The sequence below is a fragment of the Pyrus communis genome, chromosome 15, assembly GCF_963583255.1.
Source record: "Pyrus communis chromosome 15, drPyrComm1.1, whole genome shotgun sequence".
In the NCBI taxonomy this organism is placed as follows: domain Eukaryota; kingdom Viridiplantae; phylum Streptophyta; class Magnoliopsida; order Rosales; family Rosaceae; genus Pyrus; species Pyrus communis.
Window position 1 is genome coordinate 21,828,795 of NC_084817.1, and position 17,880 is coordinate 21,846,674.

A 17,880-nucleotide genomic window follows, 5' to 3' on the forward strand; every position below is an offset into this window, starting at 1 on the left:
ATTTCATACTTTTTACGTAGTATGATTAGTTGGAACTATACATGCTTTACAGCGAGTGGTTACTACCTTTGATAACAGAAATGATTTTGAAAATCTTTGTTTCGACCACTCACGTTTTCTATTTTTGGCACCTCTCCAGGTTCTAATGGCAAGTTTCGTATCGACGAGGACTTGTGGCACTCCCAGTTTAGGTGGCTCCTTATGATAGTATAATCATTATCTTACCTTACTGTACTTACTTATGCTCCGTATCACGTGTGAAATGGGTCCATACCCACTCACCGCATATTTGTGTATATAGGCACTTTTAAATTTAAATTTATTCACATTTTACACATTATCACCTTTTATGACTTCGTCACCTTCCAGATGTCAGCCAGCACAGCTCAATTTAGAATCCTAGTGGACTTTTCGAGTCGGGGTGTGTCATGTGCTTAGCCTCATAATGGGCTAGCAATAATGTGATTCAATAAGTTGTTCATTAAATATTATTTTCTCTATTTTTAAACACGTTCAAAACATCTTAAGAGGCGTGTAATGCCGGTTATAAAAAAAGTCTTTCGCATGCAGATAATAATGTGATTAAATTAATTGTCAAATGATTTTTTTTTTTTTTTAACTAATGATATTATCTACATTAAGGAGAGGAGATGAGCTTAGCCTCACAATGAACTAGTAATAATGTGATTCAATCAATTGTTTATTACATATTATTTTCTCTATTCTTAATGTAAATTCTATAGAAACCAATTTTTATTATGTGAATTCAGTTATTTTAATTGGTTTATGAGGGGTTTCTTCTAATATGATCTAAAATTATTCATTTACTTCAAATATTTGACTTTCCTTTTGTCAATTTACATATATAAATACATTTAAAATGAGTAAGTCGTGCATAGCACGCATGATTCAAAAAATGTCCTCCACACGCGCGTGAGCGCGGGCATGAAGGCCAGTGCAATTTAATGGTCTTTCTTAATATTTGATATATACTTATATATAAATTCAATTAATTTTGTGGTATACTAGTATGTAAAATTAACAATAAAATATAAACAATTGATTATAAAATATATAATTTTTTTAAGTAACTATAAAAAATGGGAAGTTTTTGGATGTTTTTTTTCTCAGAATAAGTTCAGAATACTTTCGAAAAATTCACATAAAAAAGTTGGAATCTCTAAGTTGTGACATCCCGTCCCGAAAATATCAAAAACGTACGTGTGAAAAGACTACTTTGCCATAGTTCGCTTCTTTTACGTTTATTGGTTGTTTTGTGTGGTGTTGGCATGTGTTGGGCCACACACTCACACTCGCACTCTCCCTACCCCTCTGTCTCTTTCCCTGTGACTGTCCTGAGAACCCCATTCCTTCATCTTCCTTCGAAAACGTACGGACACACACACAAGCACACTAAATCTCCACAGATCGAAGGAACTGAGTACACATTCGAGCTCGTGAGGCTCGTGGGAGTCCAGTCGTACCATTTTCAGGTGAGAACTCCATCGTTTTGACGTCGATTCGACGATGTCCGATTTGGATACTATTCATGCAAACGTGATTTCTCACGTTTTAAGGAAAATGAAGCTTGTAGGTAGCTTGGTGGAGTCCCAAGGAGACTCGGAGTAGTTCGTTTGAAGGATTTGGACGTAGGGATCGTTGGGTTCGAAGTTGGCCGGAGTTGGATCGATTTTGTAGGTGAGATTCCATGGTTTTTAACCCTTAAAAGTTGTATGGTTGTGTTCCCCTAGTCCTAGGCTTCATTTTGGTGCAAAAATTATGAAATTTGGATGAAAAACGAACGAGATATCAAAGTTAGAAAATTTTCTAGTTTTCCGGCACCGGCGACGGCACCGGAGGTTCGCCGGAGAAGGAGACGGAATATTCCGTCAAATCTGACGAAATATTCCTGACGCCGTTAACGGAATCCGTTAGAACTAACGGAATATTCCCTACGACGTCAGTTGACGCCGTCAGCGTGCCAGGCACGTGCCTGCGCGTGGCCGGCGCGTGTGGCCGTGCCTTGGCCGGCGCGTGGGGGCCCCTGCGGCGGTGAAAAATTATTCTAAAAATTTGGGTGTGATCCTAAGGTTGTGTAGAGCACGTTGGTATATTCATTTGTCTAATTTGAGCAATGTATGAGAAGTTATTACGAGAAGTTGGTTATGTGCTTTAAAATTTACGTTTTTGTAGTTGTTTCGCATATAGGTGATACGTATCCCGAGGACGAGCGTGGTCACTCGAGGCAGGGGGGCTACGACCCTTCCACATACCAGTGAGTGGGCTTTTGGTTTTCCGTATATACCTATATACTATATTTTCCCAGAATTGATTTAAATGTTTATTAGTTATATGCCATGCATTATATTATCGTTGGTTGTGCATTGTTAGTACATTATTAGTTGCATATATATACATATGCATATTGGGTGCTGTGGACGCACAGGTAAGTGTCATGTAAGTGTTATTCATGTTTACATTCAGTAGCGATTCGAGATACTTAGAGAGCTCATAACCTGCACCCCCAGTGTTAGTGCTCCCGCCCAGAGTAGGGCACAGTCCTTCACGTGATGTTCACCTCCCGCACCACACGCTCAGCTTGGATCCAAGTTAGGTGCACAGTCCTGTCGTACAGACCACATTAGGTGGTTCCGACTCGTAGGTGACCCGCGATTATTCGCACAGCCTTCACGTGATCGTAGCACTAGAGCGTATATATGTATTACACCCAGGCCTGTCGTACAGACCACTTTAGGTGGTTCCGACTCGTGGGCAGGTTCAGTTATTGAGTTTGAGATTTGAGCTCTATATGCAGCCGTATAGGTCACGTTAGGTGACTCCGGCTGCCAGATTATTTGTTATTGATATGATTTATACCTGAGCACTTGCATTTCATTCTGAGGTTCCGGCATGGCATATTCTTGAGCATGATTGGCATATTTGTATATACGTATGTATGTTTATTTTCTGGGAAGTATACAGGTTTTACGGCGAAGGGTTAGAATGTATTTTACTAAATGGTTTTCGAAAAGCTTTGTTTTTGCCCACTCACGCTTTTGTTTTGCGCCCTTCCAGGTTCTAGTTGTCTAGCAGGTAGCGATGGTTTCCCAGAGGGCTTTCCCGGCATTTCTGACAGACGATCACCAGCGTAGGGTCACCTTCGGGTGTACTGTTGTCGTATCACTTTCTTTTGGACTGCTGTAGGCTTACGCTCTGAAATTGTGTCTCACTTACGCTAGCACTTGTTTTTATTACTTTGTATGCTAGTTTTTAATTGTTCGTACTTTTTATATTACTATTTTATTAGCTTCCGCACGTGCACATGGTTACGTCACCTCCACGTGGCGGCCAGCACGCCCTGATCTCGGTCGGGGTGTGTCAAAATACATTCCAAATTTTTGGAAAATATTCAGATTTGGAATTTTGGGATCAAATCCGAAATTTTTAATATCGGAATCGGAAACACCATTTTAACTTGCACCTCTAAGTTGGCTCAAAGTCGACAGTCCAATAACAGAAGAATTTTAGTAACCGATCCTTTCAGAAGTCGAAATTGGTTCCAAATATTCGAAGAATCGGTAAAACCGAACCGAACCGAAACTCTAAACTGAATTTTGGATCGATTAAGTTGTTGTACATCTTGACCATCGATTCTACAAATTGAGGACGAAGATGTACAAGAACTTGATCCAAAATATAAAGCAGCAAAACCGATGGGGTTCGCAATATCAAGTAGTGGATTCCTTTTTTCTTTTTAAATAAACACAAGAAAAAAAAAATTATCAACCCCTGAAAAACACACTTGTGTGTGTGTTTTTTTTTTTTTTTTTTTTTTTAAAGGTGACAATTGGTGGCTTATCCACTTCTTCAGGGGATCGCGAAGATTTACAGAGGCATTTTAGCCTCTCCTGTCCATAAGTCTAGCTTCCACACTAGCAGGAGGTTTCAAACCCGAGACCTCCAGTTTTTAGTTTTAAGAAAGCCTTGTAATTTAACCTTTACCACTGGCCACCAGCTCGTTGTTGAAAAACACACTTGTTTAGTTGTTTTCAGAATTTCCCTAAAAAAAATAGCTATTTCCGATGGCGATGTAACTCTTTTTCGAGGGTATTTTGGGTGTTGAAAATAGTAAACCTCTTGTTGACATATTTCCGACGAAGCATAATTTTTTTATCGGAAACAGTGGTTTTTCCGAGAGCATTTGTAGTCCTTCGGAAAAAGTTGGCTGCAAATGACCCCTTTTTTTTTTTTTTTGGTAGTGTGGCTATTGGTGCTAGACACATTCAGTCAGTTACACTCTCCATTTACAAATCAGAATACTTGAAAGGAGAAATAGAGGGGAAGAAGAAAGCATAAACAAGGCCGAATCAAGAAAAAAAAAAATCGTAAGAAGCTTGTAACTCCATTATATCTACAACATAACAAAAGTTATACCCAGCTTCGAAAATTCGGATTTTATAAATGTTAGATCTTGAATTTTTCATTTTTAATTAAGATTTAACAGTTAAAAAGTTCGAATTATCCAGAACACGGTAGAAAAATCGCATATCCGAATGGTATGTTATGAATATGAGTGCATGTCGTTTTCAGTATAAATGGCGAGAGAGTGACAGAGAGAAGAAGAGGCACAAGAAACGAACCCCTAGCAACAAATGAAGGTCGTGAAAGCTCCATACATTCAGATGCTGAAGGTTTCCTAAAACGTATAGATGTTCACGTGGCCCTGCACTTGGCAAGTGGAACTTCCTTCCATAACTGGTTAGGTTACTGCTCTCCAGCCTTTTACTTGTCAATACTAATAAAGTATTTTACTTCTTATTAAATAGTGTCGTGCGTAGTTCAGAACTCTCAAGTTCTTAGTTTCTCACAAACTATCTCTAACTTAGGCATCAGAGTACCCGCGGAGCCAAATACAAGACTCCAGTGGACTATAGTTAGAGAGAGTTTTAGTTCCTTAAGCTTAAAAATACTAATTATTTGAACTATTTTATTTTAATTGTCATAGCCCACCTATCAAATGCAAAGTCTGGAACTTAGAACTGTTTTTAGGAAAAATAAGAGTTAATAAGTATTAAATAAACTCATTAACCAATGCTAAACTTTAATAGTAATAAATTAAAACTTATGTACCACACACGGTTGACGGTTCCTCATTTTATTGATTAGAAAGTTTGAAGACTCTAAGCCTAGAAAACAGACTACAAATTTCTTACTCTAAATAATTTCTTACTCCAAATAAATAAATAAAATTTGAGCATTTAATTTTGTAGTAATAATTTTAGCTTAGCCCATCCACTGAATAATTCTTGACTTTACCATTGCATCAGATGCCCTTTAACAGACACCCTCCCTCTTTTTCTCAAGTGTTTGTCAATTAGACTAATAGAATCCGCATGCCATTATATCATTTGATGGTGACAATTCGAGTGGCTATTTTATCATGAGGGCTTCTCAGTGTCCGCATGCCATTATATCATTAGATGGTGAAAATTGATTACCACGAATTTGTTAATAATTTATACATACAAATAGTTTATTTATTTTTTTTAAATGAAGTGCTTGAATGATTAATATGTATGTATGTATGAGTAGAAATTAAAAGTACATAATAATTTATCAAATATTAGAAGGTATGAAGTAAGCATATGATCAAGAGCAGTAAACCAACCAATCATGTATTATATATGGATGATCATCATTTATGGAGGATAGGGATCTTATACCAATCAGCATATATCAGCTAGCTGTTAATAACTACTCAACAAAAATGATATATAGGCAGCCCACGGTAATTGGAAGCTTGTGACCAAAAATGGTATATGGGTGTTCGCTCGTAGATCAAAGTAAAATGGTGTGTGTGTGTGTGTGTGTATATTATGGAGTTTTATACTGCAATCTCATCATACTAGATTTGACGTAAAAACCACGAGAATCATTTCATAGTGTACGGCGCATTTTCTAGTGAATGTCAAAGTGTAATGATTTGGTTCGAAATCAGTTTCGACGGTAATTAAACTTAAAATTTTCTTATTTACAAGTAAAGAAGAATACTACTAGTATTTCTGCATTGATTAAATGCAAAATTGAAGAAGAAGAATATCATTAGTCCATTATTTGTTGTGTCAACATGAGATAATGACATAATTGGACATAATGAGTTATGAATCCACAATAGAATGAGTTATTTAACTTATATTTATACATGAGTACAAGTCCAGTCTTATATATTCCTGCCGATTCAATTCTCTTTCAAAAACTCAATCTCATCTAGCCCACTAAATAGACCCAAAGTGCTATGCCATGACATGGGGTTTTTCGGCCGCATTCTATTATTTATAATGTTTTATTAGGATTCTAAGATTTTAGGATTATTTTTTTTTGTCATAATATTTCATCAGGATGTTTCAGTATTTTGTTATTTTTTATAATGTTTTACCTATTTGAACTCCTGTAATGTTTAAGAGTAACATGCATTAAAAATACCACTTTTAGGGTGCTAGGCTTGTTTCTTTCATAATTTCTATCTATTAACTTTGAGGTTTTTTCATAGTTTCTAGTGGATTACAACTTTATTATTCTTTAACATTATCGTTTGATATTCTTTCTTTGTCACGTTGCGTTAAATTTGGACCCAAAATTCCTCGATCAGATCTAAACCCTAATGTCTTGATCTTCAATTCTCATCTAGAACCTACAGTTTTGACCAAGACCTGCAGCAAATCATAGCAAGAAGGCAATGAGAATAGCCCTACCACACACTTAGACATAATTTGATGAACTTGTCCACTAAGTCTCGATTAAGGACAAAATAAAAATGGTTGAGAGAAATTGACTATTCTGTCATGAATTTGAACTCGATAAATACTACGCAACTTGAGGTTTCAGATTTTTGGGACAAAATTAATAACAAGCTGTGGTATTCGAAATGACTTCTTTTTCCCTTTCTATTTGTTGACAAGCCTAGTGCAAACGTACGTGGAAAGCATCATACCCTAATCTGCCAAACGGTAATAAATTTCCATTGGCACATTCTGGAATTCCTCACATATATTTCGATCGCCAGAAAACACTTTAATCTCATCATCACAAGCATTAGATACAAGTGATGAGTTGTTAATTAGCTAGCTATATATAGCTAAGATAGATTGATAGAAAAATATTCTTGAAGAAGAGCAACTTATAAATAACGGATTCACTGTCATGTAATGTTTGGATTCAAAAACATAATGTTATGTGTTGAAAACTTACACATGTTATTATTTTATTTAAACGAGACGTACGTCACGATAATAGTGAACCTGTTTGATGTAAGTTCTCCATTCTTAAAGGACATTTTAGTCAGGCTAGCTCTTAATAATTGCACAAAATAATTATAAACAACTAACATTGGAACAAATAAAACTTTGCAGTTTATGGATCGAATTTGAACCTGCAAAGCTGTTCAAATCAGCTCAAACAACCACATATTGTATCTCATTTCGGGAAAAGGCCAACCCTTTCTCTCTCTTCTCTCTCCACACACAGTCGCACACAGACACAAATATCAAAGTTGGACAAGGTAAGAAAGAAGCTATAATTGGCGTGGAAAAGAGGACTTGCCCACAAGCTTTGGCTTCTTTGGGATCAGAAGTTTTCCGAAAGCTGAGGTGAAGATCCAACGGAGTAGTGGAACCTAGAGTAAAGATCTCTCTGATACCTAGCTCAGCTTCTTCTTCTTCTTTTAAACAAAATCATCTCATCATTTCCACGGAAAAATAAAACAAATTTATTTTCCAATTACGATAATTATTTTTCATCGTATCACATTTCATATATCTGTGTTTCCGAAGCTTTTTGTTATTGCTCATTTTCGCTTCCTCTTTTATTTATTTTATCTTGCATAGAAATTCTGGGTTTTAGTGTCCTTGATATATATGATAATATGATCTTTTTTTGGTCAATATATATGATCATATGCATGATCTGTTGCTTCATCTTTCAGACTTTCTTCACTTTCTTTTTCTTCTGTCAACTTTTTTAATTACTCTTTCGTAAATATTGGACATGATATCAAGAACCAAATAACTGAGACTTCATTTTTATATAAATTTAGGCCTTTGGCTTTCCAAAATATATATAGGTGTAAATTCTATTTAATCTGCAAAACCTTCTTCTTCTTCTTCTTCTTCTTCTTCTTCTTCTTCTTCTTCTTCTTCTTCTTCATTTTCTTTCTTTGAATTTGATTTCACCCTCAGTTTTCTTCATCTAACTTCGATCTAGCTAATGCTCACAGAGCTAGAGCTCAAGGTCCACCTCATATATATATGTATATATGTTTAGTTACGGTGTCTCTCCTAAGGTTGTGAGAGAGAGAGAGAGTTCCCAATAAAGGGTGCTGCACCATTATTAATGGTGCATGACTACCAAAATCTTTTTCAGCTAGCATGTTGTAGATTCTGGTACCAGAGTGTGTATAGGGCATATATATATATATGTGTGTGTGTGTGTGTGTTTTGAGTTTTTTCTATGACAACCTTACATACTTCTCCGTTGAGATCTACTTCTAGATCTCGTCAACTTTTTTTCTTATTTCCTTGATCCATTTTCTTTTGTTATTTGTTTTCTCTGACGCACTAATCCTTAATAATATCTACAGTCTTTAGATTATCCCATCACCCGATTCACCGTCTTTCTTCTTCTTCTTTTCCTCTACATGACACACACACACACACACACACATCCAAATCTTTTTCCTCTGAAATAATAATTCTTGGGTTTTCATTTTAGTCTGGTCATGCATAATAAATTGTCAAATCAATTAAGGTTAGCATTTGTGGGTTAAGTTCTTTAATTTCAGTTTTGATCAAACCCCCATTAGAAAATGTTTCCTTAATCGTTGTTTGTACAGAGTTCATTCTGCTGAATTTTAATTTTGCAACTAGTTATATTTCCCTTTGCTAGCTAGAGAAGAGAGAGAAGGAGATATCTCAAAGAGGATTTTCTTCTATTTTTTTTTAATTATTTTTCAGTCTGTTCTATTAAGTGATTTATAGGGTTTTCTATTTAGCAATTTAGTTTCTATTTAGTCATATACATATGCTAGCTGCTCTTTTCTTCTGAATTAATTCTTGTTGTCTTAATTAATCATGCAGCATCGATCTATATGAAATTGATAAAATACATTTCCTATTTATTAATATTGTATAAATTCATTCATGTATACAGGCAGAAGGTTGGTTAGTTCTTGGATCCGATCAAAGTAATTAGATATTAAGATGGGGAGGGGAAAGATTGAAATCAAGAGGATCGAGAACACGACGAATCGGCAAGTGACCTTCTGCAAACGAAGAAATGGGCTGCTGAAGAAAGCATATGAATTATCCATTCTCTGTGATGCTGAAGTTGCCCTCATTGTCTTCTCTACTCGTGGCCGTCTCTACGAGTACTCTAACAACAAGTAATACGCTATAACTAATTTCATCCTTAACTGTTATTTAACTTCACTTCACTTATCAATTAATTAATTATTTTCTTCACTTGCATGCATGCATTGATTAATTAATTAAGGGGTGTGCTATACACACATCTTATTTTACTTCTCACATACCCTTTAATAATTTTTGTCTGTTGATATTCTTCAATTCATCTGATCCGATGGCCAAAAATTAAAAAGATGTATGAGAAGTAAAATGAGATGTGTGGATATCACACTCCTTAATTAATTACATTTTGGTTACAATTTATGCGCTCGAAAGCTGAGTGATTAATAAATATCACTCGTCCCTACGCAACATATATATTGAAGATTATATTCTTGTCAAAATATACACTCAATTATTAACTAGCTTTTGTGTCTCCGTGAGTTTGAAACTATTATAATAGTTTAGGGAATGAGAGAGTTGCATGAGTAGAAACTCAACATCTTATCCTATGTGTGCTTGTGTTACTGTTGTATATATGGTACTTATAGTACCAATGTAGTCACAGTTTTCTCGAAGACCTAAAAGTGAATGAAATGGAAACATTTGCACTGATTTGGATCTACTTTGTTCCACAAGAATCCAGTGCTGGTTGCGTTTGGGACTTCCTTCTCTTCATCCTTAGTGTTACGAAACTATGGGACTTTTTTGGGTGCTCCAGATTATCCACTCGAGAGTATCGGGTACTAACCATAAGTTCTTTGTTTAAAAATACAGAAATGAAGATCTAATAGTTAAAACACCTAGGCCTCATTTGGCACATCGTATAAGATACCGGATAGTACTATATAATACGAAACATGTGTTTTGTGAGTTTTGGACTAAATAAACACCGGATTAATAATCTGGCCCCACCATTTTTTATACCCCTTATGCCCGCTTGCTTATCCTATCCTTAGTATTATTTAGTCGGGTTCACAAACTTCACGCTAAAGCAAAAACAACTGCTCCAACCATCTCGCCATCTACTTCTACACATCGGGAACTCCTTCTCAACTAAGGTATTCCTTCTCTCCCTCTTTCTCCATCCCCACCTCCGATTAGCATCAAGCAGATTTTGAACGAAAAACCAGAGGTGGCAGATCGTATCCAAGTCAAGCCATTCCTATTGTGGAGAGACATTATTTGGGTTTTTGGCTTAATTGTTATTTGATTTTCATGATGTTCGGTGATTAAACTCAAAACTGGAAAAAGATTTCATCTGGGTTTTGGTTTCAATGGATTAAAAACTCAAAATTGGGTTTTTTATATTTCACCTGGGTTTTTGGCTGCATTGACTCCCCTGTAAAGCATGGACACAGACTTTCTGCTTGCTAGGTGAGCAAGCTACGATCAATAATTTGGAGATTTGCTTTTGCAAATGTGATTGGTTGGTGGATGAAAGAAAAGGAAGACGATGATGGTGGCGAAAGAATTGATGATTTTTTATTTGCTTTTCCTTTTTTTTTAGGGGATTGTGAACTTTTATTTTAAAAAACACATTTTTTTTTTAATCATCAATTTAAAAATATTATTAATAAGTACCAAACACAGTATCGGTAAAAAAAAAAAAAAAAGTACCAAACACAGAATAAATAATACGGTCATTAGTCCAGCATTCACCAAACGTCCGACTAATTTAGTCAATACTATCCGATGATTATTTATTCTATCCAACTGAAATAGTCAGTATAGTCCGAGCTGCTACACGAGGCCTATACTCCAGAGCACCCAAGAATTTTTGCAAATCTATTTGAATCTCTCTGTCTGTGCAGTGGCATGCATTGCGATCATGGTACCGTGTCGATGGTCTTACCTTTCCATTTCTGGCTTTCAAACCCTCATACCCTTTTGTTTGTCTTTATCTAGCTATTGAGCGCAGTACTGTAATTTAGAAGAAAGCTTCCTCAACATTTCACTTTAGTTTTCACTCTAAAAGGTTAACTTTCATACATACTACTGGATCTCCTTGTTCTAATAATTTATAGTTTAATAATATAAATATGTATGTATTTATTTATCACTTTGCAAAAAGAATATGAATCTCTTAGCTCTGTGTTTTACTTTTATGTTCTAGTTCTAGGGTTTCTATTTTGATAAGGCAAGCGTGGCGTGCACGTGCCATGCTGCTTGAGTGTGGGGGTTATGAATGGGAAAAGTCAACTGACCCATCCATGATCCACCCATACTCTTTTTCGACTGTTGATGTTGATGTCGAACTGACGACTCTGCTGACTGCATCTGCATGCATTTTTATCTATCATGTCCATATATATTTCTGATGTTCTTGTGAAGAAATTATGTTTAATTATCTGCATGCATGCACATTATTTTCTTCAACTTTTCACTTTAGTATTCACTCTAAAAGGTTAACTTTCATACATACTACTGGATCTCCTTGTTCTAATAATTATAGTTTAATAACATAAATATCTATCTATTTACTTGTCACTTTGCCAAAAGAATATCAATCTCAAGCAATTTAGGAAGAGGTAATTAAAACAAGAAAAATTCGAAGAGGCTGTATATATATTTCAAGAATGTTCAATATATGTTTTAAATTTCCCGTATATATGTCAGATCGTTTAATTTTAATATATATAGAAAGCATCCATTGAAGAGATGTGCATATTAATCTTTGCAAGTTTGCATGAATAATGGGGAGTACGGCGTACCGTACTTAATTTTTAAAGGAAGAAAAATGTTAATTAAACAAGAGGAAGGTTTTCTCAAAGCCAGAAAAATGAAGTGTCTTGTTTGTGATTTGACATCTGTGGCTGCGTGGTGGCCAGTGCATATGTTATTGACCTCCACAAAAGGGGTTGAACTGACTTGAGAGTGCCATGCATGTATATAGTGCTTTCCTGTTTAATATGATATATTAATTTATTCCTAAAGACAGTGTGCCCTATCTCTCACTCATGTCCCATCTCCACCAACATATGTGTGCTTAATTTCAGTTCCCCCTTCATTGTTTGACACCTCGCAATCGCATGAGGTTACTTTTGCAATTAAAGTTTTTTTATTGAACAAAACCAATTATGATGGGAATCTTTATGAATACTTTTCTAGAGCGTGTCTAGTATTTAGGTTGCCTTCAGCCAAGTGTTATAGTCCCAATTTGGGTAAACTTCGTCCTCAACTAAGAGCTAAAATGAATCTGCTTAAAAGAAACAAGACTAATTAGTTAAAGATAGAATACATGGTAAGCCAATTGGTTTTTCAAGATGGAAAAATTTAACCCTGTATGATTGAAGTTGGAAAAATTTAACCCTATATTTTACTTAAAATATTGATTTTTGAAGGGCTAAAGTATATAGTCAAGGGTTACATTTAATCATCCATGATTAAAGATGACCTTTCATTTTTTGTCATGGAATAGAAATTTACAATATCTAATAATATTTTATATATTTGAGATCACTCTTAAAAGTCTATAAGCTGAACTTCGTTGACAACTCTTATATATGTGGTTATATAAATCACCTTATTCATTTAAAAATAACATGCAACTTCCAACTATATATCTATATGCAATGTAATATGTGTTAGCATTAAACGCTAAGAATATTGAATAGTGTTAGGGTTTAAATGAAGAAGGAGAGGGAGGCTAGGGTTTAATGCTGGTTTGAGAGGGTCTAGATGCAATGTAATATGTGTTAGCATTAAACGCTAAGAATATTGGAATAGTCTAAATTTACGGGACTACAATAATAATCTAAACCAATTTGGATCATCCAATACACAATGCTACGTAGCATAAAAGAACTTTCTAAATTTGAATCGATATAGTACGAGTAATTATTAATGCTACGTAGCATGCATGAAAGAAATTTTCAAAATTATGAATCGATATACAGTAGGAGTAATTATTCTATATGGATGATCAACTCTTTTTTTACTTCCTAGCTCCTTTTTGTGGATTCATGTGAAATGAATTTATTTCAAAAAGAAGTTGAGTTTTCACATCTGCATTTCCTATTGACATTTCACAACTTAAATATTTTGACCTGCAGCAGCATAAGAAACATCATAGAGAGGTACAAGAAGGCATGTTCAGATAGCACAGGATCAACTTCTGTTACTGAAATTAATGCTCAGGTATATCTCTCTATGTATATTAGTTGTTAGGCCTAACCTGATATTATATATGTGTGTGTATATTAAAATACTTGCTGCATGCCTTTTCTGTATATTCCAGATATAAATACACACATATATAAACCTTGTATATATTTTCTGTTGAAATTTGATACACTTATATTTCGTCTACTTAATGGGTTAGAACTTACAACTTACTTTGGATAATGCATTTGTCAAATTGACAGTAATACTTGCTGCCTTTTCGGTTAATTTTGTAACAACCACGATTTCTGTTTCACATGAAAAATAAAATCACAAATAGGTTTCCCCTTCGATCTTTTAGAATAAGTTTCTCTTTGCAATATAAATAAAGTGATTCATTTCTTAATTTGAAACTAAATGGCTGTTTGAAAACCATTTCGTTTTCAACTTTCATTTTGAAAAACTGAAAATTCGTTTGATTAATACTTTCATTTTTGCAGTTTTCAACTAAAAATTGTAAGCTAGTTTTTGGGTTTTCAAGATTTGACTTTCAAGTTTTAGTTTTTTATTTTCATTTTGAAAAAAAAATGGAAGACTGAAAGTAATTATGAGATGAGCTTCAGTTTACAAAAAAGTAAAAATTAAAAATCGAAATAATTATCAAACGACTCCTAATTGAAATAATCTAACTTGCAGAGTTGTAATTTATGCTTTGGGTCACTTATTCTAAAGATTTGAAATAAAGATCTGGATATATGTATTCTTAATTAATGTTTAGCGAAGGTACTTAGTACTCCATATTATATACATACATACATATGTATATATGTATATATATATATATATATATATGAACCTAACAATTCATGCATGCATTTTGTTTGCTTTTGTCTCGATATGCAGTATTATCAACAGGAATCGGCAAAACTGAGGCAACAGATTCAAATGCTGCAGAACTCTAACAGGTGATCCTCGATCTATATATTCATAAACCCTTAAGTTGTACATGGAACTGGAAAAGTACGATTACATTTAGTATATAATTTAAAGTTACCACACACAACAAGAATGGAACAGCAGTTTTAAAGTTAAAGTATACTCTATAGAATTGCCCTAGCTTGCACCTCAAGGCAGTATATTGCAGTAATATGTATAGATGATGGATGAATACAAATATTGTTTGCTTAATTTTAGGCACTTAATGGGAGATGCCTTGAGCACTCTGAGTATGAAAGAACTAAAGCAAGTGGAGAATAGGCTTGAACGAGGCATTACTAGAATCAGGTCCAAGAAGGTAATTAATTAATTCATTCAGTCAAACAATTGATTTATATGATCTTGATGGCTTTCGAAGAATGCTGCATAAGCGTATTTTTCAATTTAGAAATTGGCCATCTTCATTTTCCTCTCCTCGCAATTGATTATACGATATTTTTCCTGGTATGCTTGAGAACAGCATGAACTGCTGCTTGCAGAGATTGAGTACTTCCAGAAAAAGGTAAACCTTTTACTGTAAACAAGAGCTGCCCTCTTTCTGTGAAGTGAATGCCCTAACGATCATCAATTATTTCTGCTATGTACGTAGGAGATTGAGCTGGAAAACGAAAATGTTTATCTTCGAACTAAGGTAAATGCTTATGCGCAGAGATTAGCATTCGTATACGTTAAGTAGTAGTTTTGATCAAAATGCATGCCGAAACTAAATAATCATCAGATGAAGAAAGTACTTTCCCATCTGTGCGATCAGCTGACGCTATCTGTACATGCATGTTTAGCCACCAAAACCACTGAAAATAACAGATATGCATGCAGTAGTCCTTTAAGTTTTACATAAATATATATATATATATAGGGATACTTTGGATGCGGTCCCTAATCCTTAACATTCTTTGATTAAAACCTTAATAGTATTCAAAGTTTGATCAAAGTTCCTTGACTTTGTACACCTCATTATATTACCATTAATATTTTTATTTTTATAGTTTTGACATTAATTGTTTGATATTTTATGAGATTTATAATCCTATAAATTCAAAATCCTTCATTATTAGGAACGGTTACAATAAAAAAAATTCAAACATTTTGATTTAATAAATGGATAAAAACTAAGTAAAAATAGGAAATAATAAATGGCAAAAGAATGTATCCATAGTGTTAAAAAGATTGGTGCATTTTACAAAAAAAATGGTAGATTTCACATATAACAAAGTGGTACATTAATAAAGAAGAATGGGTACATTATAAATAAATTAGGGTACATATAAAAGATTAGAAAATTATGAGTACAAATGAATTTTTTAAAAATATAGGCGCTAAAAGAAATTAATACATGGGTACAAAATAAAACTAAAAATATAAATATATGATACAAAGTTTAGGCATAAAACATAAATATACCATATGTAATTTTTCTATCATTGATTAAATATACAATGTAACGTGACGGTATACGCTTGGGTACAAACACAAATAAAACTTTAAAAAATATGGGCACAAAAAGAAACTAATATATGGGTACAAATTAAAAATGAAAAGATAATTGGTACAAATTAAAAAATATTTGCAAATTACAAATAGGTACAAACTAAAAATAAAAATATATGATAAAAAATTTAGCCATAAATGTAATATCCCACATCAGCCAGGGGAGTGAATCCTCTAAGCCAAATATGTATATTCTTATCTCTACCTAGCACGAGGCCTTTTAGGAGCTCACTGGCTTCGGGTTCCGTAGGAACTCCGAAGTTAAGCGAGTTCGCGCGAGAGCAATCCTATGATGGGTGATCCACTGGGAAGTTCTCGTCTGAGTTCCCAGAAACAAAACAGTGAAGGCGTGGTCAGGGACCAAAGCGGATAATATCGTGCTACGGTGGAGTCGAGTTCGGGATGTGGTGGGGGGCCGGGCAGGGATGTGACAATAAAAATAAGGGGGTGTATTTAATTGAGAATTTGAGAGATTTTAATGGATTTATAAATCCATGGATTTTTATGCAGTTCGATTGATTTGTAGAGATTCCATATAAAATTTTGATTCAATTCCCTCGAAATCTCATGGGAAGATGTGAGATTTGTAGATGCTTAAAATACACTACGAAATCTCTCCAATTCCCTCTAATTCATCAACTTTCTCAAATTCTTTTAAATCAATTTCTAATTGAATACACCTGGAATGTTATATACTTTTTTAAAATCTTAATTGAATACACCTAGATTTCTAAAGATTTTAATAAACTATCTTAAAATTCTAATTAAATACATATTGAATTTCAGAGAATCACTTAAAATCATGCTTGAATACCCCTAGATTCATTAAAAGAATCAAAATCACTCAAAATCCCAATTGAATACAGCCCCCCTAAATATACTAATTGTAACATTTTTAACACTAAAGAAAAATATTTAAAAATAAAAATATTTTATTATTCAAATAATTAATGATGTTATTAATAGTCAAGGACCTTGATTAAAAATTGAAAATGAATAGGATTTTAATCAATGGAGTAACAAAAAGAAGGAGGTGAACCTAATAAAATCAGAAATTTCGGATTGAATTGAATTTTTGCAAGGATGATCTATAAATCGAGACTAACAAAATAAACGGTTCGGATCATTGAAATTCGATGTAGAGTTGGCCCTATACCGTAATAACCATTTTTTTTTTCAAAAAAAAAAAAAGGATCCCTTTACATAAAAGGCCTATATATATATTTGATGTTTAATTTTCCGATGGATCGATGATCAGATATCAGAAGTTGAGAGGCTTCAACAAGCAAACATGGTTCCTGGGTCAGAGATGAATGCGATCCAGGCGTTAGCTTCTCGCAATTTCTTTAGCCAGAATATGATCGAGGGTGGAGGAGCTACCTTCCCACAGCAAGACAAGAAGAATCTCCATCTTGGGTAATCATTAAAGTACTAATTTCTCCTTACATATATACTTTAATTCGTACAGAATTACTAATAAAACAGAAAATTTGTATCTTAACTTCTTGAGTTTAATATTTTGTTGTGTTTACGTGCAGGTAACTAATTAGCTTTTTGAAGGCAGAATCTTCAAATGCAGGAAATGCTACCTCAATCATCTTAATTATATCCAGATAATAATGATGATATATCTTCTCTTATGATGAACAACTTTTCTAATTACTAGCTTTATTATGTATTTGTAAGGATTGTAATATGACTTTGGGCTTTAGTACCCAGTACTACCCAGAATAATTACTACTACACTATGATCTGGTATTCAATAAGTTTAATTATTAATTAGCTTAATTATGGCAGTGATGATGAACTATTCGTTACATGAGATGAAATAAGTAGAGAGGTTCTCTCAGTTTCTCTCATGGCGTTATGCTTGGGGGAACAGTGCCACATCACT

At 34.1% G+C, this 17,880-nt stretch overlaps 1 protein-coding gene across 6 annotated transcripts; it reads left to right on the top strand.

Annotated features, from left to right (window-relative positions):
- Positions 1 to 7,472: 7,472 nt before the first annotated feature.
- Positions 7,473 to 17,796, top strand: LOC137717778 (agamous-like MADS-box protein AGL11). 6 transcript variants are annotated; one of them, XM_068457261.1, is made up of 9 exons: positions 7,475 to 7,677; positions 9,205 to 9,436; positions 13,457 to 13,538; positions 14,406 to 14,467; positions 14,697 to 14,796; positions 14,959 to 15,000; positions 15,088 to 15,129; positions 17,245 to 17,402; positions 17,525 to 17,795. In XM_068457261.1, the coding sequence occupies exons 2-9, from the start codon at positions 9,255 to 9,257 to the stop codon at positions 17,526 to 17,528; spliced, it is 672 nt and encodes a 223-aa protein (XP_068313362.1). In that variant the 5' UTR covers positions 7,475 to 7,677; positions 9,205 to 9,254; the 3' UTR covers positions 17,529 to 17,795. The 6 variants fall into 6 exon arrangements, with proteins under 6 accessions (XP_068313363.1, XP_068313362.1, XP_068313361.1 ...); XM_068457259.1 differs by having other exon boundaries at positions 7,478 to 7,646; positions 13,454 to 13,538; positions 17,525 to 17,793; XM_068457258.1 differs by having other exon boundaries at positions 7,479 to 7,677; positions 13,454 to 13,538; positions 17,525 to 17,792.
- Positions 17,797 to 17,880: the final 84 nt, after the last annotated feature.

What these genes read in the sequence shown, in the direction of transcription:
- LOC137717778 (XM_068457260.1), top strand. Translation starts at nt 9,255, where the DNA reads ATGGGGAGGGGAAAGATTGAAATCAAGAGGATCGAGAACACGACGAAT. An exon ending in TACGAGTACTCTAACAACAA is followed by an intron (nt 9,437 to 13,453) that starts GTAATACGCTAT and finishes TTTGACCTGCAG; the next exon opens with CAGCATAAGAAACATCATAG. An exon ending in CTAGAATCAGGTCCAAGAAG is followed by an intron (nt 14,797 to 14,958) that starts GTAATTAATTAA and finishes GCTTGAGAACAG; the next exon opens with CATGAACTGCTGCTTGCAGA.